The 24,666-nt window shown below is 25.3% G+C and overlaps 1 protein-coding gene across 1 annotated transcript; it reads left to right on the forward strand.

Annotated features, from left to right (window-relative positions):
• Positions 1–2,286: 2,286 nt before the first annotated feature.
• Positions 2,287–24,426, forward strand: LOC100200494 (U3 small nucleolar RNA-associated protein 18 homolog). The gene is made up of 13 exons (XM_065812956.1): positions 2,287–2,621; positions 5,651–5,727; positions 8,836–8,931; positions 13,704–13,792; positions 14,673–14,860; positions 15,046–15,217; positions 15,806–15,906; positions 16,175–16,265; positions 16,355–16,478; positions 17,745–17,867; positions 18,772–18,820; positions 18,944–19,083; positions 24,101–24,426. Exons 1-13 carry the CDS (start codon positions 2,331–2,333, stop codon positions 24,123–24,125), a joined length of 1,566 nt encoding a protein of 521 aa, XP_065669028.1. The 5' UTR covers positions 2,287–2,330; the 3' UTR covers positions 24,126–24,426.
• The last annotated feature ends 240 nt before the right edge of the window (positions 24,427–24,666 follow it).

The following is a 24,666-nucleotide window of genomic DNA, read 5'->3' on the forward strand; positions in this document are numbered from 1 at the left end:
AAATGCATTATTTTGTGAATGGTTTGCTTTCAATGTGATATTGGATTAGGTGTAAAGTTAAAGTAAGAAGGATTGGCACATTCACGGATTGTGACTCTGCACTGTACATAAACTATGATAAATGTTTAACATTATCTAGGACAAAGGTTGTCGATGGGTACACGGGTACCTGCCCGTTGGTTACTACCTAGGTAACATTATCAAATGCAACCCGTTATCCCAAATTACCCAATTGCTACCGTTATCCATGCAAAACAATATATATATTTCATAATTTACAGATGATTAATTATATATATATATATATATATATATATATATATATATATATATATATATATATATATATATATATATATATATATATATATATATATATATGTATATATATATATATATATATTTATATATATATATATATATATATATATATATATATATATATATATATATATATATATATATATATATATTTTAAGCTTGCAATTATTAATCGTAATATAACAACTTAAAAATATAAACTTGCTGTATGAAAGAAGTTCTTGAAGATTTTGTCAAAAGTTTCAATAATCACGATTTCTTTATCTTTGTAAGAATTTCGGAAAACATCGAGGAATATTCTCCTACATCAAAGTTTTGATGTTTCTCTTTGTTCTTTTAAGTTCTATAACTGGAATGATTTTTTTATTATTGACATAATATCGACTTGCAGTTATTCGATAGGTTGCGTGAATTTAATTTTTTTACCTTCCTATCATGCATTGGAAAAAGTTTAAACCAAGAGTTGCATGTAGCAATCACTCTTATTTCTTTTTACTTATTAACTTTATTTGAGGGTGAAAGACGGGGAGGGGGAAAAGGATGTTTTTGAAAGTTTGACAAGTTGTTGACAAGGGGTAGGGGGAGAAAAAATCGCAAGAAAATTAACGTAATTAATGGACAAAAATTGACGTAATTAATGGCCTTAGGCAAAATTTAAGCTAGAAAGATGGTTTTTATTTTATTTTTAAATTAAGTTTGTAGCATATTACACTTTGAGTTATTACCAACACTAACTAATCACGTTGAAATCTAACCAGGGAAAAAAATACAAGAAAATAGTTTTGTAAATTTAATCTTAATTCTGTGAGATTTAAAAATAATGTATAAAAAAATTGCACTCAATTTGCAAATAGTAAAAATGCAGAAGCCACGTGAGTTTTATTTATTAAAAATGCTGAGGCGCTCATGTTTATGTCAACAGTTGCAGTCAATATGACTTATGATATCTAATGCAATATGATATACATTATGATATTTCATCAAAAAAAATGCCATGATTTTGATTTTCATTAGCCTCGTTGTGATTATACTAATTTTATCAGCAGTTCTGTTGTTCTCAGCCCATTATTTTACAATTTGTTTTTTTTTATTGTTGTTTTCTATTTTATTAGGAAGCCAGTTTGCTATAATATGAGCTAGTTATAATACCAACCTGTAACTTGATTTACAAAGTAATACAATTATATATATTTGAGTTTAATTTTAAAAACTTGCCTGTAAATTAAATAAAAATTTAATTTGAGTATGTCATTAGGAAAGCATCTGACCCAAAAATTGACAAGAATTTTGCAATTGAATGGTTGCAGAATTAAAGGACCAGTTATGTTTGTAAATACACACACACGCGCACACACACATCCACACACACACACACACATATACACACACACACACACACACACACACACACACACACACACACACACACACACACACACACACACACACACACACACACACACACACACACACACACACACACACACACACACACACACACACACACACACACACACACACACACACACACACATACATTTAAATTTTTAAAATGTTGCAACTTAAAAAAGTTTATTATTATTCAATTTTAAGATATCTCTTAACAGATATATCCTAACAGAGAAAAATATCTCACTTTCAGCAGTAATTTTTTCTTAAATTTAATTTATTTATATAATTTATTATTATAAATTTATTTTGTATTTTTGATTTAATCTTTATTTTGATTTAATTAGTTTATATTAATTTAGTTTACATTTTGTGATTTCATTTTAAAATTGTAGTTATAAAATATTCGGGTTACAATAGTGCAATTAAATATTTGTAATACAAATAACTTGATTTGCAAAAACATATCTGTTTCTACAATTTAAATAACTTTATTTTAATTATTTTCAAAGTTTATTATTATTGTTTCAAATTATAATTGCATTTTAAATATTAGTTTAATAACAAAATATACTGTATAATACTTAAATTAAGTCAATACTGTTATTTAGTTAGAAAGAATGAGAAAAAGAAATCAAAATTTTGTTAAAGAAAAAAGTGCTGTGCCATTAGAAAAAAAGTCTCGCAAGAATCTAGATAAAACAAGACATGAATCAGACAATGAAGAAGCAGAGCTTGAGTTGTTTCTTTTTGGTGAAAAAAAGGAAAAGCTTATTGAAGAATGCAATTCTCCAGATAAAATTAGTTCAATCTCAAATAATAATGAAGAGAGTTCTGATTTACTAGCATTTACAATTAGTACTACTCCTGATGTACCCTCTGATAAGATGAGCTTAAATGATCAGTATCAGGTAATACTTCAAAATATTGATAATAATTTAATTTTCAGGTTAGGATGTGTATAAAGTGTTTACTGGGGTAGCCAGTAAATAAATGTTGTTGAGTCTGACTTAATATAAGACTTGCATACAGATTAAATATAAGAATGGCACCTTAATTTCTATACCATGCAACTAAAATCATATTAATAAATAATTTGAAACTAGTTACAAATCATTTAATTTTGAATAGTGAATATAAATTTTATTATTAAATTGTTGTTCAAAAAATTTAACTTACATAACCTTACTTATTCAGTCGTGTAAATTGTTTGCACTTTTTTTTATTTTTTCTAATAAAAAATATAAATTTTATATTCAGCAAGTGCAGCTAAATTAGATTTTAATTCAAAAATATAGAAAATAAGCTGTTAAACAAATTAGACTCAGAACTTAAATTGTTGAAGATAGAATACTGAATTTTGAACAAGACATTCTGAATGGAGAAGCAAGATGTCTACAGAGAGAAAACTATTGAGAATTATTGGAATTAAAAAGAGTTTTCTTAAAGCAAACATCCTTTATGATATACATGTTAGGTTATTAGTGCTTTCCATCACACTGTAATAGTAGAGCAAATGGCTATTGTTCATTTCCTCAATCATTTGTGCCATTATTTTTGCTACAACCTTCAATTCAATTTTTAATTATTAAAAATAAACAAACCATAAACTGAAAAGACATATCCCCCAAGAAGGCTTGATGTTAGTACGTGACCGGGGCAGTGGCCCCAGCTAAAAAAGAGACTTTTTGCAAACGCAGCCCTTGCAAAATTATAAGTATTAGCATGGGTTGATAGACTAGGCTAGAAGAAAATTTATTATATTTTTATATTAAAATTTTATGCTTAGATATACTATTTATGAAATACTGGCATATATTTAAAAGTTTTTAAACTCTAATTTACTTCTAACAAAGTTGCAAGCAATCACTAATAAGTTATGAGTTACTTTAAAAACTTTAAAAAGCTACTTTATAAGCTAGGAAATGGCTAACTGAAGACTTAAAAAGTTTTAGGTTAAAAATAAAAGGAAAACATGAAAGTGGGAAAGACTTTTGATGTGCAAGGAAAACATGAAGATGGGAAAGGTTTTTTTGATGTGCAAGGAAAAAACTGGATTAATAAAAGTTTTCATAGCATGAAGGGACAGACAGTAAAAAGATGCAACTTGTTGAATAAGAAGCCAAACAAGAATGAATTTTGGTTTATTGTAATAGAGATGATAGCAACAATGGGAGAGTGGCTAAAGCTTGGTAGATAAAGCAGGTCTAATTATATTTACAATGTGCTTTTAGACTTTGTCTAAGAGTAAGAGAATTGTTATTTGTAAATATAGGAATGCCAACAACATTGCAATATTTTTTTGCAGTAAAGAAATAAATTATGTTGTCTAACAAAAATTGTGAATTTTAAGTCCTGATTTAGAAATTGACCATTAAAACAATTAAAATTCACAAGCCACTGCAAGCCTTAACTGCAAGCTGTTACAGAAGAATACTTTTTTAAGACTATTATGGAAATCTTGTCTGAAGCACAAACTGTAGAATTATTTAATTGAGAATTAACTTTAGCATTGGAAGCCTGGTTAATTTGGATGCTTAACAATGGGTTAATCTGTTTAATTGGTATGATAGTAAGAGGAAAAGTTGGTAAGAAAAGTTAGAGGAAAAGTTCTAGGGAGAAGTAAAAAGATCAGACCCTTAAATTAGAGATTAAATTTTAGGCTTACTTTAGTTAATGACACTGTTGAAGACTTTCCAAAAGTCTCTAGAACCTAACATCTGAGATAAGATACAAGATTTAGCAAACTGAGAATAACAGAGTTTAACATCAGACAGGACCTTTTTATATTGGCTTCTTGCAATTATAAAAGGACATTTTTTCTTAAGAGAAATGTTCTTGTAAAAAGGAATAAAAACTTCCAAGATGTGCATTTATGTATACATAGTATGGATATAAACATATATGTTTGCTATTTATTAAGATAGTGGCATACAGTATCTTTACATATTTATATTAACTTTAGTATTTATTTGGTGTAGTACTTGCCAAAAGAGAAGATGATCAGATGGATGTGTGGTTTGAAAAAAATGTTGTATCAAACAACATTTGAGAGAGAAGATTTAGTGATTTAGGTATCAGCATGTAGCAGGTATGGTTCAAGAGAAAATGGTAGTCGTTGAAGTAAGAAAGCTTGAAGAAAGTGCCTTACATATTTTATGAATGAGTTTTAGTTAAGGAAAGAAAATGCTCTAGATTATGATGATCATGTTGATTATAATGATGTTTATATATGCATATATATATATATATATATATATATATATATATATATATATATATATATATATATATATATATATATATATATATATATATATATATATATATATATATATATATATACAATATAACATGAATTTTGAATAAAAAAATAATTTTAGGGTGTATAAATGTTTATGCAGCCCCGGTCACAAACCCGGCCTCAGGTATATTTTATCAAACCTGGTCTTGACCCCAGCTGAATTTCAACCCCAGTTGCTTACTACTTGATATATATAAATATGTGTGTGTGTGTGTGTGTGTGTGTGTGTGTATATATATATATATATATGTATATGCATATATATATGCATATATATATGTGTAAATATATACATATATGTATTATATATGTATATGTATACATATATGTATTATATATATATAGTTGAATATATGTATTATATATGTATTATATATACATATATAATAGTAATACATATATGTATAATACATATAGTAAAACATATATGTATAACATACATATATGTATACATAATAGTAGTAATACATATACTACTAATAATAATACTAGTAATACATAATAGTAGTAATACATATATGTATACATAATAGTAATACATATATGTATAATACATATAATAGTAATACATATATAATAGTAATACACATATATATAATATATATGTGTGTATATATATTTGAAAAAATTTTTAAGGAATCATTTCCAATTCAACTGAATAAAAAAAAAGAATTAAAACCAGCATGGGTTGATGAAGATGATAAAGAGGTTTGGTAAGTGTTTAAAGATTTTGTATGTAATTATGTATAGAGGCAATAGAGATTTAGTATGTTTTTCTTGGTTTAAGCAATTATTATAAAAGATAAGTATGACAAGTTGTTGTAAAGCCATACAATATTGGATAATTTTTATAATTATCATTTTCATTGCTAATTTAAAGTTGTTACTTATGCAGTATATATGTTTCATGGTCATACTATTGTTGTTTATGTATTTATGTATAAAAAGCTTTGTTAAATACAAATACCATAATAATAGTAACAAAAATAAAGGTAATAGTTCTTTTATTTTTATTTTTCTGCATTTTTTTTTTGTTCCCTGATCTTCTGCACTCAACAGGTAACTTTTAAAGTTTGGCACCCTTGAAATAAAGGATTTTACAATTATTGTTTTGGTATTTTGAAATTATGATTAGGATAATGTTATTTCTAATATTAGCTTCATCAGATTTTTTGCAGAATTTTTTGCATTTTTATAAGTTTAAATTTATAACACCTCAATAAGTAAACAGTGGGACAATCATTATGTCACATTCTTTGCAACCTCACACTAATTTGTTTATTTATTTATTATTCCAGGTTCTTACATTAACTCAGGAAAAAGTTCTGTTGTTTCTTTCTTGTTAGTGGGAAGTTTTGGTTGAAAGTGTGATACCTACCCTTCCCATGTATCAAATTACTACAGGCCTGATGCGTTCAAATTAAGCATAAACTAATTTAAACTAAAGAATTGGACTGCACTGTATAAATTAATTAAAATTAAATAAAAATCAAACATAAAACAAATATTTTAACTAAACTGTATAAATTAGATAAATATAAAACAAATATTTCCAATAAACCATGTTAATTAAATTTAATTATATATAAGCTAATTATAAAATGAACAGCTGCAACACAACGTATAGGCTTAATTTAAATATAAACAAAAAGTAAAATGAATAATTTCAAGAAGCTGCATAAAATAAAAAATAAATATGAACTAAAAACGAAACAAATAACATCACTAAATCATATAACTTAAATAAAATAAATTTAATATAAAACAAATATTTGTAGTAAACTGTATTGGTGTATAAACTTAATATAAAATGAGTAACTTGAATAAACCATTTCAATTGAACTGAGGGGTCGTCCATAAAGTACGTACCCTTTTTTTTCATCGACCCCCCCTCCCCCGCATTTTGCAATACACTTTTTTGAGTACCCTCCACCTGACTAAAAGTAACTACGCTGTTAACCTATTTATCTAACATTTTATGATATTTTTTTTGATTTAGAGTCTCCTTTCATATGTAATCAACCCACTACCCTCCTATCGCAAATACGCCATCTGCAGATCCCCTCTTCCCCTCTGAGCGTACGTACTTTATGGGCGATATTTAAACTAAATATAAAACAAGAAACTACATCATACTGCCGTAATTTTTGCTCTGGCTGCGAGCTATAGCATTCACAAAATGTGTATAATTTGGTCATGATTTTAGCGGGGTTCCAAAATAAAATAAATATAAGAAAAGCAAAGGAATAAATTTAGCAGTAAGAGGAATATACTTTTCCTACTTTCTTTTCTAATGACTAGACTTACTTATTCTAATTACAAACTTTATATATAGATTTAGTCGCAAGCTGTTTATTAATTTTTTGTCTGTTTATGTTATTAAAAGCTACTCATAAATTAGACCAAATTTTACAGGAATGGTGAGGGTTATAGAGTTTGTGAACGTAGTAAGGAGGAATATGGGATAAATATTCTAGTTTTGTGGCACAAAAAATGTTAATATATATATATATATATATATATATATATATATATATATATATATATATATATATATATATATATATATATATATATATATAAAAGTGAAAAATTAAGTTGTGTTGTGTTTTGAATTGTGTTGTGTTTTTCATAAAAAGTAATTCTATTAGTAAATGTTTATAGAAAACATATATTTTTTTGCTTTTTTTTTTGTTTAAAAGAGAAAAAAAAACGATTGAACTGCTGTTGTAATGCCTCCTTGTTGTTGAATCTTTCATAGTGTAAGCTGTGTTAATGATTAGAACAAATAATCTGTTTGCACTAAGTCTGGTAAAAGGGTGAAAAAGGCAGCACTTACCTGCCACACTGCAATAATTTTTACTGTGTCAGTTTTACTATGTAAGGATGTGTTTTGTCAAGGGGAAGCTGCTTTAAGCAAGATGAATTGTTTCATGGAAAAGAGGGTTTCTTTTAAATAATGGTTTATAAAAAATTCTATTTTTTATTTTAGCTTTTCTAGCCTATTATATAATGCAAATCGGTAAATTAAAAATATGCAGCCTTTGGGAGCGACCGTGATTCTAAAGTTACCATTAATCTATATTTTGCTAAATATGTTACAATTTTTAGTTTATCGTTTAATTAAATTAAAAATTTTAATTTAAAGTAAATATAGATTGTCAGTTTTTTTTGTTTATCAATTAAAAAAATTTTGTAAAATTTTTTGTCAAAGTAGTCACAAAATAAATTTTAGTTATTTTGTTGGTTCAGTAACTTGATTAAATTAATTTATTTTGTTGGTTCAGTAATTTGATTAAATTTGCTTTTGGAAGATCACAATCAATGCTGTTTTGGCACTGATTTAAGCTTTAAACCTGTTTCTCTGCGCAGAGTTAAAAATGAACATCTTAATTGTTAGCTGAAAGTTCTACCACTATCCTACTACTTATTATGAATTTATTTATCAACATTGCGATACCAATTATCAGTCAACAATCAAAATTGCGACAATCAAAATTGTCTTGTGAATGTGGCAGTTCACATTGCATTATAGTTCAATGAAACTCTTTTCCATGATTTAACTTTTTAGATTACTTTAATTTTTTACCCACCTAAATCCATAAAATTCTTTTTGAAAAAGAAAAAAAAAAAGGATAATTAAAAAAACACCAACTCAAAATCTTAGTCAATGTAGCAGCAACACCCTTGGATGTTCAAAATATCCCAAATTACAAACCTTTACTTATTCAGTTTTTATAAAAATTAAAATTGATATGTGTTTATATAAATTTATGAATTTTATATATTTTTGTTTACATTATATATTTTTTCATTTTTAGCATTAGTTTAGACATAAAATCATTAAAACGATATAAGAAATCTGCAAATGAAGATCAAGTTAATGGATTGAAGTATCAAGAGCGACTTAAATCTCAGTAAAAATAATAAGATTTTTAATTATTTATTAATTAATTTTTAATCATTATTTAAATATTTTAAATAATTTATTTATTAATAATTTGAAAACTTACTTATAAAAAACTACATTAGTGTTGACATAAGTGTGAATCTTTCCCATTTAAAATAATACCTAGAAAGTTCTTAGACATAAGTCTTTTTATTTAATGTATCACCTGGAAATAAAATTTGGGCAAAAGTTCAAATTTTACTTCCAAGTGTGTTCATTTAGTTTTATCAATATTGAATGAAATTTTATTTGATTTGAACCAATCAGGGGTTTTTGATAACTCCACATTCATATTATAAAAAAGTCTTTCAATTTTATCACTAATTAGCAATAAGTTTGCATCATCAACAAATACAGTTGTTGTTAATTTTGAGACTTTATAGGTTATAGATTCTTGTATAGTTATATTTCAAAAATCATATGATGAAGATCCTTTGATGTGGAGAAATTGTTTGTGATGTTTTAAATATCTTTTAAGTGGCATTAAAACTCTACTGATGATACATAATATTTAAGTTTTCTAAACAGTATTTCATGGTCAATAGTGTCAAAAGCCTTCAATAAGTTTATAAATAAGATGCCAAACCTGACTGTAATGTTTCTTGTAAAGTATATCATAAACAGCTATATGATTAGATATTTAATTGAAAAAAATAATTTTTAAAATTTTTGTAAAAACAAAAAGAACAGATATTGGTATAATTACTTATTTGACATTTGATGATTCACCACCTTTAAATATAGGTGTAATTGTAGCTATCGCAATTGATAGGGGAAATTTTGATGAATTATTGCACATATAAAAACTTTAAGAAGAATATGTTTGTAGTATCAAAAAAGAAGGGAAGTGACCGGGCTTAGGCCTGGCTAAAAATGAGACCTTTTGCAAACTCGGCCCTGGCAAAATTATAAGATTTAGCAGGCGTTGATAGCTGGGGCTAGAAAAAATTTATAGTACTTTATATATTATAATTTTATACTTACATTTACTATTTATTAAATACATATATTTCTATATTTTTAAACTCTAATTTACTTCTTAATAAATTTTAGTAGATGGCACAAGAGATGCTAGCTTTTTAGAGCAGCATCTCTATTATAGTATTTATAGAAAAGGGAAAGTGAAGCAATATTAGGATGATGTGACAATGGTTGAAGGTTGGCTGCAGGAGCAGGTCTAACTATGTTTACAATGTGTTTTTGCATCTTGTCTAAAAGAGAAAAAGGATCATTCAAAGATCTACTTCAGATATGGCCACAGTATTCCATAGAAGGACAGATTTGAGATTTATAGAGATGTAGAATAGAATCTGGAGTAAGAAGTGGCAATCATGATAAAGTGATGCAACCTTTTTAGATACTAATTTTGCAATGGATTTGATATATGGTTTCCAGGAAAGATCGAAACTCATTAAGTACTTTACCGTTCATAAATATACGAAGATCTAGATTATTGCAATAATGATAAGCTGAAAAAAATTAAGTATTATCTGAGTTAAAGTTCATCAGCCACTGAGAGCCCCATACTCTAGCAGAAGTAAGATTCTTTTCAAGCTCAAATGCCCCCTCCAGGCAATCAGAGAGTGTTGGCTTCTTATTAAGACAAGAATATTAATTTTTTGTCAATATTGATAGAGAAAAAATAAAAATAAAGAAATGATTGGAAATGTCACTTTTATTATATCTTTTATTAGAATTTGATTAAAAATATCAGTTGGTAAAATGTTGTCAATTAAAGTAGCAAACATTGAGGTTATTCAAGTTGGTTTGTTAATCAACGGAAGCACTCTGTGTTAGAATAAGCATCATAATTTTTTTTTATATTAGTATTACCATTGTATTTAAAACATTTTAAATTTATGTCACCCATTTGTTAGTTAGTTTTTTTCTTTAAAACTTTTAAAGAAAAAAACTAACTAACAAATGGGTGACATAAACTTATTTTTCTAAAATATTATCATACAAAAATGTGTTAAAGTTTTCAATATAGCCAGATGGTGGGCAATAACAGCAGCTTATAAATATGTTTTTAATGCTATTGCTTAAAAGTTCAACCATTAAAAACTCTCTATTGTCTTCAGAAAAACTCATATCAGGACTGATAATAAACCTCAAGTTTTCTGTTGTATTAAAAAGAACACCAACTCCCGGTTTTTTTGCCTTAGATGCTAGTGGAAACTTATTAAAATCTAAAAAATGAAGATTTAAATAAGATTTTGCATCATCAAGTTCACATTATGTTTCAGTTACACAAATTGTACTAGAAACTTTTGGGGTTTACTATATTAAAATACACAAATTTTCAAAAAAAATTTCAGACTTTTAATATTAAAATGAATATCATTTAAATAATCACATGCAAGAATTTCTTTTCTTTCTTCGTTATAGAAGTAGGAAGAATGGTTTGTTGTGCAAAGCTCATTATTAAAATAGTTTAGATCTAGATCTGTATTAGTGCACTAAGTTGTTACATTGAAAAAAAGTTAAATGCATTAAAAAACTTTTTTTTTTCTTATTTCGATTGTTCATTTGCTAAACTATTCGTTAGCAAATACTTTTTCATTCCAAAGTTTTAATTTGATAAATATTTTTAAAACTATGCTTCTTTTTTTGTAGTTAGGAAATTGTACTACTATTGTTCTGCTTTTTTAAACTCTGTTTTCATTACTTTATGTTTGATGTACCCTTTCAATCTCTTTACATATCATGTAAAACTAAAGTTAAATTTTAACACTTCTTAAATTGTTTTCTTGCTGTCTTCCCATGATTCGTACTCACTTTATTCAACTCCATTAAACTTTAGGCTGTTTCTATGAATTCGATCTTTAAGTTCTGTAATCTTTCACATTGTCGTTTTTATTAAACCTAATATTTTATGGTTGTTAAACATTTTTTGTTGTTTTAATCAGGTCATTTAATTTGGTAAGAGTTGTTTCATACTTGTTGCTTACAAAGTCAATTGCCTTTTTTAATTCCCATATTTCGTTTTTGAGATTTTTCTTCTCTTTTTGGGATTCTCCAATGGGATCACCAAGACAAGTTGTGTTTATATAAAAGTAAATGTTTAAAAAAAAATATTAGGGCTAAATTTTTTTGAATAAAACTAAATAATAATTGCATATCATCAAAACTAAATCATTTTACTCTAAGATCGTTTTCTCTATTTTTTCTTGGTTCTCAGAGTCTTAATTTATGCCGCAATCTGCAGGCTTAATAATTTATTTCATGCTTGTTCAATTGACGTCATTTATATGAAAATCATATTTGTTTGTATAATTTTTCTTTAAACTCCAAAAAATATTGATAATACAATTAAAAAAAAATCTATATATATTTTTGATTTCTATATTTTTCTAGTGCAAGTTGTTTTTATCAATTATCAGGATAATTTTAAATTAATGTATCTTTTATATATTTGCTTTGTTATTTTGAAATAAGTGTTATTTATTGATCATATAAATATTATGCAAGTTTTATAGAATGTTATATTTACTTTTTATAGAATCTTATATTTAAGGTGACAAATGCCCTCCTGTTTTGTGCAAGAACTAAATAAAATTATGATTTTTTTGACAAACTACTAAGTAAAAAGAAGACATCATTTGCCTTATTATATATTCTGAATCTTTTTTTATTTTTGTTTAAACAATTAGAATTTGTCACTTTGCCAGCGCAAAAAAAAAACTGGCATTTTTTTAAATAAAAGAAAGGTATTTCAATATTTATTTAAATAGGGTTTATAACCTAATTTAATTTATATTAAAAAATATTAAAATGAATTACACTAGATTTTTAGGTGAAATAGTCAAAATGATTAATAATAACTTATGTTTAAGTACGCTTGTGCTAATAAAAAAATTAGTTTTATGCGCATACAAATAACACATATCATGAAAGAAATCGTTAATGAAAATGTAATTAATTTATAGGAGTTTTAAGTAGCTAAAATGTTTCATTTTAAAAACTACTAAAAAACATTGAGTGAAAGAAAAACTACTATAAGAAAAAACTGCTAGAAAAAGTCTTTACTAATAAATAATTATAAAGTAAAACAAAAAAGTTCTTATCAACGTTAGAATTGAACGTTAAAAACTTTTTTTCTACTTTAACCCATAATCATTGCAATTTTGTCACCTCGAAAAGAGTAGATAAAATAAATCAAACAAATTTTACAAAATAAATGCTTGTAATAACAGGCATTTAATAAAATAAACCATTTACCATAAAATGTAAACTTTGTGTTTTTTTTTAAAAGTTAATTTAAAACATAAAATATTTTAAAACTTTAAAAAAGTTTTAAAATATTTTATGTTTGTACGATTTATTTTTTTTAATTTATAGATAGTCTACCCAAACCAAAACTCTCAGTTGATGTAGCAACACTCCTCCCCTGTTTTACCTATTTGTCAGTCGATGTATGTAAATAGTAAAAAAATAAAAATAAAAATGTTCAGAATGTTTTTATTTTTGTTTAAAAAAAAATAAAAAAATTCTAAAGTTTTAAAAAAATATATGCCTGTCTATTAATTTGCCTATTTTAAAAAAAAAAAATTATTATTAGTTTCTTCAATTGAAATTAATGGTTTTGACGTATGGTGAGTTGTTAAGAGCCAATTTTTAAATAAAACATAATGGAAAAAAAAATTAATGTAATAAAATGTCTTTGTCTATATTGTAGCTGCCTAAACTCATACCCTCATTTATTTGTTTTGGAAACATACTTTTGATTGATATATTTAGTTTTGAGAAAGTGCAGCCAGTTCCTTTATGGGCTGAATTAAACGATGAACATTTTTTGGGGAATGAAGAAAGTAATGACGATGATTATTGTAAGTTTATTATATTTTTCACTTCTTGTCAGTTTAACTATATAATGTAGTTTCTTATCTGGGTTTAATGTACGTATGTACATATGTATGTGTATGTACATGTATGTAATGTACTAAAAAACTAAATTAATATAAAAATAAATAAAAAACAAACAAATGTAAATCTGAAATTGAAGGATTAAAAAAGTTTCATTAAAATTGTCCCAAATTGTCTGCATATACATACAATCTTTGTAAAATGAAAAGTAATTTTGCTTTTTTATAAAGTTTTTTCTTCTGAATTTTCATTTCTTAATACTTTTAAGGTTAGTTAAAATTTGTTGATTTTATGAAAATTGTATTTTTTTTAATTTAATTCCATAATTTTGTTAAGATTATTTCTGAAATCTTTTATTTTTATCAACGCTACAAAAATTTGTCATAATTCTTTTTAAATATTTGACCATTTTAACATCTTCATAAAACTTAATATTATTAAAGTATTCTTCTGCGCAAGGTGCAGTTATAAGGTATTGAGTTATCAATGTACAATTATAAGGTATCGAGCTATCAATGTACAGTTATAAACTGTTTTCTAGTCATCATCCAGATGTTAACAACAGTTGCTTTACTTTGATATTACCCAGATTGTCATATTGTAATCATTAGTTTTTATTTTAATCAGTATATATGGGTTAAAGCAATAATCTGAAAAACATTGCATGTTTTAATCATAAAGTATGACTAGAAAATGATGTGAAAAAGTCAACACACGAAAGAAAAAATGTACTGGCACAAATAATTTCAAGGTCGCATTATACTTATTTGTTAAAAGCAGAATGAAGTCCCAAAAATGATTTCAGAGATTTATCCTTAGTTAAAAGAAAGTTTTTTTTTTAAGTATCAAATTCAAGCAGATCTTTGCTGAAAAAGTCTGAGAAGCTTTCAAAAGGGTTTATAGACATTGTTCGTGTAAAAGATCTTAATTCAACTCAACCATCAAATGCTTGTATAACCTCTTTGCAATTCCATCCGACTGCTAAAATTGCTTTCACATCATCATTAAACAAAAGATTAAATATGTTTCAGGTATATTAACTTATAAATTGTTGTTTTTAATAATTTGTATATTGATTCATTTAATAAAATTTCTTAATATTTTTTAAAGTTTATTTAAATCTTTTGATTTTACTATTAAAACTTTTAAAGTTTAATGCACATTTTTTAAAAGAAAAACAATTGTTTTTTGCTTATAAAGTATATTTTTTGTTTAGGTTGATGGTAGGGAGAATGCTTCATTGCAAAGCATATTTATTGATCATTTTCCTATATACTGTGCACGTTTTATAAGCAATGGAAATAGAATTGCGCTGTCTTCAAGACGAAAATTTTTTTATAATTACGATTTGAACAGTGGTCAGGTTTTGAAGATTCCAGAACTAAGAGGTTTTAATATTTTATTTATATCAGTTCTTTTTAATTTTCCTAATAATTCAATTTTTATATGTATATTTTTTTAATTTAATCTTTTATAGCGCTTTTATATTTTATTTTAAATATTTATGTGAAGTTCTATTTTAATTTTTAATTTTATATTCACCATAAAGGGTTCATTTTATTATATAAATTTGTAAAATTTTTTGGAATAGTTAAGATAAAATTCAGTATAAATTAAATAGCTTAGAAAATTTAACCATTTTTTTACCAATTTTTATGAAAACTTTATTTTCAAAACATGCGATATTGTATCAAAAATGTTTTTATTCTATTTTTATTGTTTTATATCTATTTTATTGTTAATGTTTTTATTCTGTTTTTATTCGTTGTTTTTTTTAGTAGAATAGGACTTTTTTTTTTGCTATCAAAATTTCCTTTAATATAACACTAAATAACACTTACATAACACTAATAATAATAAATAACACTTTTTAGGATAGCATTTTTTTGCCTCAACAAAATAAGAGATTTTTTTTATTTTTTTATTTCATCAAGTTATTTAAGGTTTTGTATCATTGATATTTTTGATATTTTTAGGAAGGGAAGATTTAAGTTTAGAAAACTTTGAAGTTTCCCCTGATGGGGAGATAATTGCTTTTCTTGGAGAAAGTGGTTACATAAATATGGTTTCATCTAAGGTGAGATATAAATATATATATATATATATATATATATATATATATATATATATATATATATATATATATATATATATATATATATATATATATATATATTTATATATATATATATATATATATATATATATATACATACATATATATATATATATATATATATATATATATATATATATATATATATATATATATATATATATATATATATATGAAGGCTACCTCAATTTTAATGTGCTTAATTCAATTTCAAATATTCTTTCTATAGACAAGTCAGTATATGTACAGTCTTAAGATGAATGGAAAAGTTCTTTCTGCTGCTTTTTCATCGGATTCATCAAAGCTTTATACAACAGGAAGTATGGAAGTATCATTGTATGTTTATCATTGTTAAGCATTAACCACAGTTTTTTATGATAAATTTTTCTTATAATATTTTTATTTTAAGGAGATGGTCAGGTTTATGTATGGGATTTAAAAAGTCGAAGATGTCAACAAAAATTTGTTGATGATGGTTCAACAAAAAGTACAAGTCTATCTGTCTCAAATAATGGTGCATATATTGCTGTTGGGTGAGTGATTTTTTTGTTCTTTAAGTGATTTAGGAGGAAATTTTAACTTTTAAGACAAAATAGAAATAATTTAATAAAGCTAAATAGATCTTTGTTCTGCAATTAAAGCATGCCTTTGTACATTGTAATGTACAATTGCTTGGTCAACCTGAGAAAAATTGAAATTTATATGAGTTAATAATGAGTTATAAAAAAATTTGTTGTTTATTAATGCTAAGTTTTTTATTGTTTTTTGTTTATAAAAGTGCTTCCAAACGTCTTTACGCTCTTATCACAGAGCATCGTGGAAGAACATTTAACTAGGAAGTTCCCCCTCCTTCCTTACCAATGTTGCTTATTGGGCTAGAGCCGGCTTCAAACCACGGACCTCTTAAATCTCTTTTAATTTGTATTAGATTGGAAAAAATCATTTTAAAGAGCAATTATGCGGTTAATTTAGCAAGAAACTATTTGATTTATCTGAATAGAACTTGTGGGATTAATTAAATTTGAAATTATTTTCTGAATCTGAGAAGTCTCAATAATCTAAAAAATTAATTTTATGGAAAATTATTTATTTTTAGTTAACAATTTATTAAAATAAAAAGTTATGAGTAATTTTTTTAAACTGTTATTTTTAAATTTAAACATGTTAATAGAACGAGCAGTTTTACATATCTGATTTGCAAGAACTTATTCAACATAATATCTGTTTTGCAAGAACTCTTGCAATATAATATCTGATTTGCAAGAACTCTTGCAACATAATATCTGATTTGCAAGAACTCTTGCAAGAACATTAGAACAAAAAAATTGTTTTTTACTTTACAACAAAGCAGCATCCTTTGAAATATGGTTTACTTTTTTTAAAAGTAAACCAAATTTCAAAGGCTGTTGTAATTAAAAAAAAAAAAAAAAATTATTTTTATTAAATTAATTTGTTTATACAATATGTTCATATGAATTGTTCATATGATATGTTCATATGAATTGTTCATATAATTGTTTATATGATATGTTCATATGAGTTGTTAATATGATATGTTCATATGATATGTTCATATAAATTGTTTATATGATATGGTCATATGAATTTTTCATATATGTTGATACGAATTGTTCATATGATATGTTCATATGAAAACCTTTATTACATTTTATTTAGAATAACTTACAATTTTTCAAATTTTATCCAACTAAGAGGAGTGTAATTTAGTGCGCTTTAGTTATAAATTTTACAAAGTATCTATAAAATTTTTTTAAAGCTATGCTGATCAAATATTTTAGTTCAAACTCTGGTGTTGTGAATGTATACAATGGTACAGGCTCTATTGAGAGAAACCCTTCTCCATTAAAAGCAGTACTGAACCTTACCACAAAAATTGATCGCATATTATTTAACTCAACTAGGTATGAAACATTATGATTATTTTTATGATGATGTCATAACCCAGTAAACACAAGACTTGTTTGACACTTCGAAAAAATGTTTAAAATATGTTTGAATATGTTTTATTAGACATCTGAAACACATCTTGTGATTACTGGAAGATTATTGTAAACTATTGATTTTGTGAAACTCCCTTAAATCTTTATCATTACTGTTTTTAAACAATAAAAAATATACTGTTTTGATGAAACAACTGCTAACAAAAAAGGTTTTGATGAAACAACTACTCAAAAATTGTTTTGATGAAATCTCTAACAAAATTGTTTCAAATAATAGAAATGCTTAGCTCATACTTTAATGGATTTTTTTGGTGACATTCTTTTTTGTAATTTTGTTAATAAGTGTTGTTAGAGTCCATTTTCAAACCAATGACTCTAAAACATAAACCAATGACTCTGAAACACAAACCAATGACTCTGAAACACATACCAATGACTCTGAAACCTAAAAAATCCTTGTTGCACAGAGAAACAAGTAGAGTACATGCTTTGTATTACTACGGTAGTAACAGGCTTCATATCTCCTGCTTTGAAAAAGAGTTTAGACCCTTGCAACAACTTGAAATTAAAAAATACAAACATTTTTTATCCATAAATTATGAATCTTTGCTTTGATACACATATTTTTTACTTCTTGGCTGTCCATAAATTATATCACATGATTTTTGAAGGTTTTAGACAATCTCCCCCTTTGTCACAACATTGTAACACTTTATTAATTAAGTCCTGTATGATTATTTACAAAATCATTAAATATTAAATTAACTTTTTTTTTGTTTTATTAGTTTAAATGTTATAGAATTTTTTTTTTTAGTTTAAATGTGATTTTGATGCAAATAAAATTTTTTTCAATATATTTTTATAGTGAAATTCTAACATTCTCATCACCTCAATCCAGAAATGCACTTAGAATGGTTACTTATGTTTTTAATTTATCAACTGTTATTTATTTTTAAACAAGTTTATATAAAAAATAAGGTTTCACTGAATTTTTTTAAAATGACTAATTTAGGTTCATTTATCTTCAAATAATTTAGGTTCATTTACCTTCATTAACAACCTTTTCAAACTGGCCAACTGAAAAGCAGACTCTAGGAAGAATCAGCTGCATGAATTTTTCCCCACTCTCTGGGTATTTCGGAATAGGAAATGAAATGGGGAAAGCATTGTTGTTCAGGTTATTTTATTTTTTTCGAATAGATTAATCTTATAGTAGTGTTTATGGCATACATTATCTTTGGAATGCATAGCTTAAAAGATATGATGTTACATACATCACATATATATGTGATGTAGAAAACTTTTGGTCTACACTGGTAACTAGATTGGTGTACACTAGTAATTAAATGTTGAATTAAGTTAAAGCACAATTTTTCTACATTCCAACCTGCATCGATGCCAAATTGTTCAGTAAAATTTCACATAAAAGCTTAACAGGGTATAGCAGCAAACAAATAATTTTGTGAAAATACATTTTAAAGTTATAAATAGTAAAACATTTATAAAAAATTGTGATTTTATGATAGTTTGATAAAAAATAGTTAATAATTATAGCATAACTGTTACTCAACATTGACCTCCAAAAGTAAGCTGTGAAACTATGTACTTAATTACACTATGTACAGCTTGTCAAATAGCTCATACAGAATGCAGAACATTGTCTTCATTTTTTTTTGATTTTATCACACTATTTTTTTGCCACAAAACATATGGAATACAAGAACTATTATTTATATAAACAATACTTAAAAAAAAAAAAATCTTATTTAAAAAAAAAAAACTGTAAGAAATGTAGTGCTGATATAGGTCTCATTCAACACAAGTTCAAAAATATTTTAGCAGGTTGAAATATTTGTCAGTATAAAAATAAAAAATTAAATACAAACATTAAAGATAGTTATATATTGGGAAGATACAAATTAATATATAAGGTTTTTTTTTTAGAATATAGTTGTTTTAATATTAAAAAAAAATTAAAATGCATAAAAAATTATGCTATTTTGCTTCTTTAGCATTGATTGCTAAATTTTTCTATTTTTGTTTAACTAAATCTAAACAAAATATTTCTTTAAATATTTTTTTAATAAACTTTTTTATTTCTTAAAACCGCTCATTGAAAAAAGCATTTTTTTTAATGCGCTTTTCTAATGGTGCTGCTTAAACTAATAGATATGGTAATACTGAAACTATAAACATACTGATATAAACATACTATGGATATTTTATTCTAACAAAAGGTTCAAACCCTAAAAAACATATTTAGCTTGTAAACTAAAATTGCTGACATTACACTAGCGCAACTTTTTTAACATTGCAAGATAATATTATTTTATGTGTGTAAGGAGTAAGATCTATTTAATCTGAACACATTGTTAGAATAAAATTTTATATTGTATTTTGTTATAACTTATAATATATAAGTTATTAAATGAAAACATGACTGTATTTTAATGTAATAACATTTTGAATTTAGTCATAATGATTCTTGGTTGAATTCTACATGTATGATGGTTTATATATATACAACCCTCGGAATAGGGTCGGCATTCGGCAATGCCGACCTAACTGCCGACCTGAAAGTATTTGAGATTGGCAAAAGTTTGCCGACCTCATTTTAATGTTTTATGGTTAGACCTTTGTATCAAATAATTTTTGCCGACCTAATGTCGACCTCAAAAAATTTGAGGTCGGCAAATTATTGCCGACCTCATTTTTCCTAATTCCGAGGGTTGTATATATATATATATATATATATAAATATATATATATATATATATATATATATATATATATATATATATATATATATATATATATATATATATATATATATTTATATATATATATATATATTCATGCAACATTGATATACAATTGCGGAAACAATTGTCAAATAATATCTTGTAAAAACAGGTTTATTATGACACAATTAACTATTTTTCTTATTTTATCATCAAGAAATTTTTATTGAATTCTACATTTGCAACTTCCATATGACGCATAAAATTAATTTGAATTAAAAAATGTTTAATTTTTTATACTTTACCTATTATTAATTGATGAAACTGAACAAATTTATTTTATTTTTAAAAGTTTCAGGAACTTGTTACCCAGGCTTCAACAGTCTTCTGTTTTAAAAGTTTCAGGAACTTGTGACCGGGGATTTAACTGTCTTCTGTTTTTAGGACCTGTCACTCTTAACAGATCTGTAAATATAATAGTTTTTAATACCATATTTTTTATTTAAAATGATTAAAATTTGCAAGTTGTGTTTTTTTCATCAAGAATTATAAGAAGTTTTTTAAACTTAAAAAACAAATTTTTTTTAACTTTCTAAAATTTTCTAGTTCTTTTTGTTTCAATAATCTTTATTTTCTCTACTTTAAGGTTCGTTAGTTTTTTAAATCTTGTTTGCACTCTCTAATGAAAAAACTTTTAGAAAAAGAAGCTTTGAGTTGAAAAAGCAATGATTCGATTTAACCTTACTTTTACTAGTTTTTAATTTTTTACTGTTCTTTACTTTACTTTTTATAACTTTTGTCTAAACTTTACTGAGAAAGATTAAAAAGCTCTACATTATTATAATAAAAAATCTTTGTTTTTTAAAAAATAAGTTATAGTGACTTTTTTAGCAATAGGTTTTAGCAAGTAACATGTCATAACTAAATATCTGGACAAACTTAAAAATTATATCACTTTTTATTGGAATGATCAATTTTATTAATTTCAAAAGAATAATAACAAAAAAGTCTAAATAATAAAATTAAATGAATTTATAAGTTTTTCATGCTATGACAACGAACAGTGTCCACCCTTGTAAATGTTGCAGCAGCTAGCCAATATACTTGTTTTATATCAATTTTCTTGATTGAAAGCTCAATATGTTTTTTATGTTTATCTATCGGGTGATGCGTAAGTTATTGGACAAAGTAAAAACATTAATAACTTAATTATAAATGAAAAAAAACCCAATTATTATATTTTTTTTGAATAAAGTATTTATCTTTTAATAAAAATAAGTTATTTTTTAAATGAAAAAACATAACCATCTGCAATTAATCTCAATTTTGCTGACGCCTTTCATAAGCAACTGTAAAAAATTTAAATCAATTTCTTGTAGTTTTAATTTAATTCAATCAATCAAAACTTGCTTTGTTGAAGCTTGCCAATCTCCCTCCTAAACCTTTTGTGCCAAATGTTCCCTAAAGTTTTCAATTGGTCATGCTTGAGGCACATTTGGGAGATTATATTCTTTATCAACGTAATAGACATATTGGTCCATCCAATTTAAAGTATCTTTAGAATAACGAGAACTTGCTTAATCTGGCCAAAATAAATAGTCTCCTTGATACTTATGAATGAATGGAAGAAGTTGTTTTTCCAAACATTCATCAATACAGATTAATGAATTAATTGCTACAGCCTTGGAAGTGCGAAACAATGGCTCAGACATACCACATTCAGATATGGCTATCCCCATTAATAATTTTTTTGGAGATTTCTCTTTTTCAATAAAACAAACACTTTCTGGGCATGTTTTTTTGTTGTTTGTGTAGTGTCCAGAATTTCCAGGCATGTTGTTCCCTGCAAAACAAAAGTATTTTTTATCATCAATGACCAGAAGTGATTTTGTGTTATAGAGTTGGTTAACTAGTTTCCTGCTTTTTTTCTTTGACTTTATTTGTTGTTCTGTAGTGTATTTTGGAGTCTTCTATATTTAGTATTCATTTTTTTAACTCAAGTTTTCTATATTTAGTATTCATTTTTTTTAACTGACAACCAATTGTCAATTGATTTACACCAAATTCAAAAACTATTTTTCTCTGACTGAACCCTTTTCAATTTTTGACAAGTCTTGTTAATTCAGCTTTTTTTTCTCTAGTCCAGGATGTTGGATGACAGGGTGCTTTCTATCTGAAAAGGATTGAACAGTTTCAAGACTTTTTAGATTATCATGTATTGTACTTCGACTAAATTGTTCTTTTTCAAAATGATTTACAATTTCTTTTTTTTTTTATTAGGTTTATTTACAAAAAATATATTTTATACAACGTTTATGCCTATACATAAAACCACAAAAAAAAAATTATTATGCTCAAATAATTCAATTCAGATTTGTCCAATAACTTCCGCATTACCCGTTAGATTTTCAGTTTGCCAATTTTTATTGTACACCAATCTTTTAAGTTCAGACCAAATATCTGCAATCGCTTCTAGTTCTGGCACACTAGCAGGGTTATTCACTTTTGGTACAAATTCAATATTTTTTGATTTTAGACAGCCTTGTACTTTACGTAGATAATGTGATGAAGCAAGATCAGGCCAGAAAATGATACTTATTTTTATGATATTTTTCAATAAATTTTTCTAATTTGAAAAGACATTTTAAAATTTACTCATTTTTTAATGACTGCTTGGCAGTCATTGAAAATAAGTATATTTTCAATGTGATGCTGAGAGATATCTTTCGTGGAGAATACCATACAATTGAGTAATTTTAGCTCAAATTTGTCTTCTGTTCTTTTCAACCTGACATCATATGAGGCCTAATTTATGTTAGAATAGTAGAATCCAGCGTTTCTAGAAATATTCATGTTGCCTAAGTATTTCAAATATGATTCTTCGTCAATAACAATAATTTTTTTCCAAAGAATGGAAACTAATCTACAGCTTTTCAAACGAACAGCTGCTTTTTGTGCAGGTGTTCTTTTAGGTGTTCTAGTTTTTTTATGATAACAAATACTAGTATTTTTATTAATAATTTACATATGTACAGTTGCAATACATTGAATCATTTTTACCACGCTGTGAAATACCATTCTTTTGACCAATTAATTGTTTTCCTTTCTTTTCAGTATATTATACATAGTATTTTTTGGGATGTTTTCCATTCGAAAATGATTGACAATAAAGCTTTTATTCTCATCTAGATTAAAATTCAAAAATTTGTACACTCATTTTTTAAGAAAATTTTTGTCTTGAGCTTTTTTTTTTATTGTTAAATATAACTAAATTAAAAAAATTGTTATTAATACATATAAAGAGTTAAATTTGTAACTAAATAGGTTTTATTGTGATTTTTTTTAAAGTTATCATATTTCATATTTTTATAGTTAATAAAACTCCAGATTTATCATGTCTATAGTTATTACATGTTAGTAGAGAATTATAAACACTTAAAATTTTTTTTTTAGGTTAAAGAATTTTCCTGATTCTTAACAATTTTAAATTGATGCACAGCAATAGTCAATGAATTGAAATTAACTTTTGTAAAATATTGCCTGTTACTGCTAATTCTGATGAAAACTACTTATATTTGATGAGAGCAGTTCAAAGACCAAAGGCCAATAGTCAGGAAGTTTGGATAAATGGCATTAATTCAATATTCAAATTTAAGAAGTATAGAAAGAACAATGATCGATCAATCTAAAAGTTTTTGGGACAGTTTAGTTGTATTATTTTTAAATCCTGTGAAAAATTTAAACTTATTTTTGAAAATAAATATTATTTATTTTTATAATTGATGTTTTTTTTAAAATACATAAGTTTTTAGGTTGCTTGGTAACCAATATAAATTATTTAATATTAAATGTTGATTTTATTTAGTTTGCTCAGCAACCAATTTGAATTTGACAATGTTTGTCTCATTTATGGAAAACAACAAAAAAACAACTAAAGTTTTAATCACATTATAAAATAAGTTTTTATTTTTAATGCTTGCATAAAGCTATTAGTCATAGGTTGTTTGATCAATGTATTG

The sequence above is a fragment of the Hydra vulgaris genome, chromosome 12 (assembly GCF_038396675.1).
Source record: "Hydra vulgaris chromosome 12, alternate assembly HydraT2T_AEP".
Classification (NCBI taxonomy): Eukaryota; Metazoa; Cnidaria; class Hydrozoa; order Anthoathecata; family Hydridae; genus Hydra; species Hydra vulgaris.

Bases quoted from the DNA above. Each gene is read 5' to 3' on its own strand.
- LOC100200494 (XM_065812956.1), top strand. From the start codon at position 2,331: ATGAGAAAAAGAAATCAAAATTTTGTTAAAGAAAAAAGTGCTGTGCCA. The intron at 16,266-16,354 runs GTATGGAAGTAT...TTTTATTTTAAG, and splicing joins AAAGCTTTATACAACAGGAA to GAGATGGTCAGGTTTATGTA. The intron at 17,868-18,771 runs GTATGAAACATT...ATATTTTTATAG, and splicing joins ATATTATTTAACTCAACTAG to TGAAATTCTAACATTCTCAT.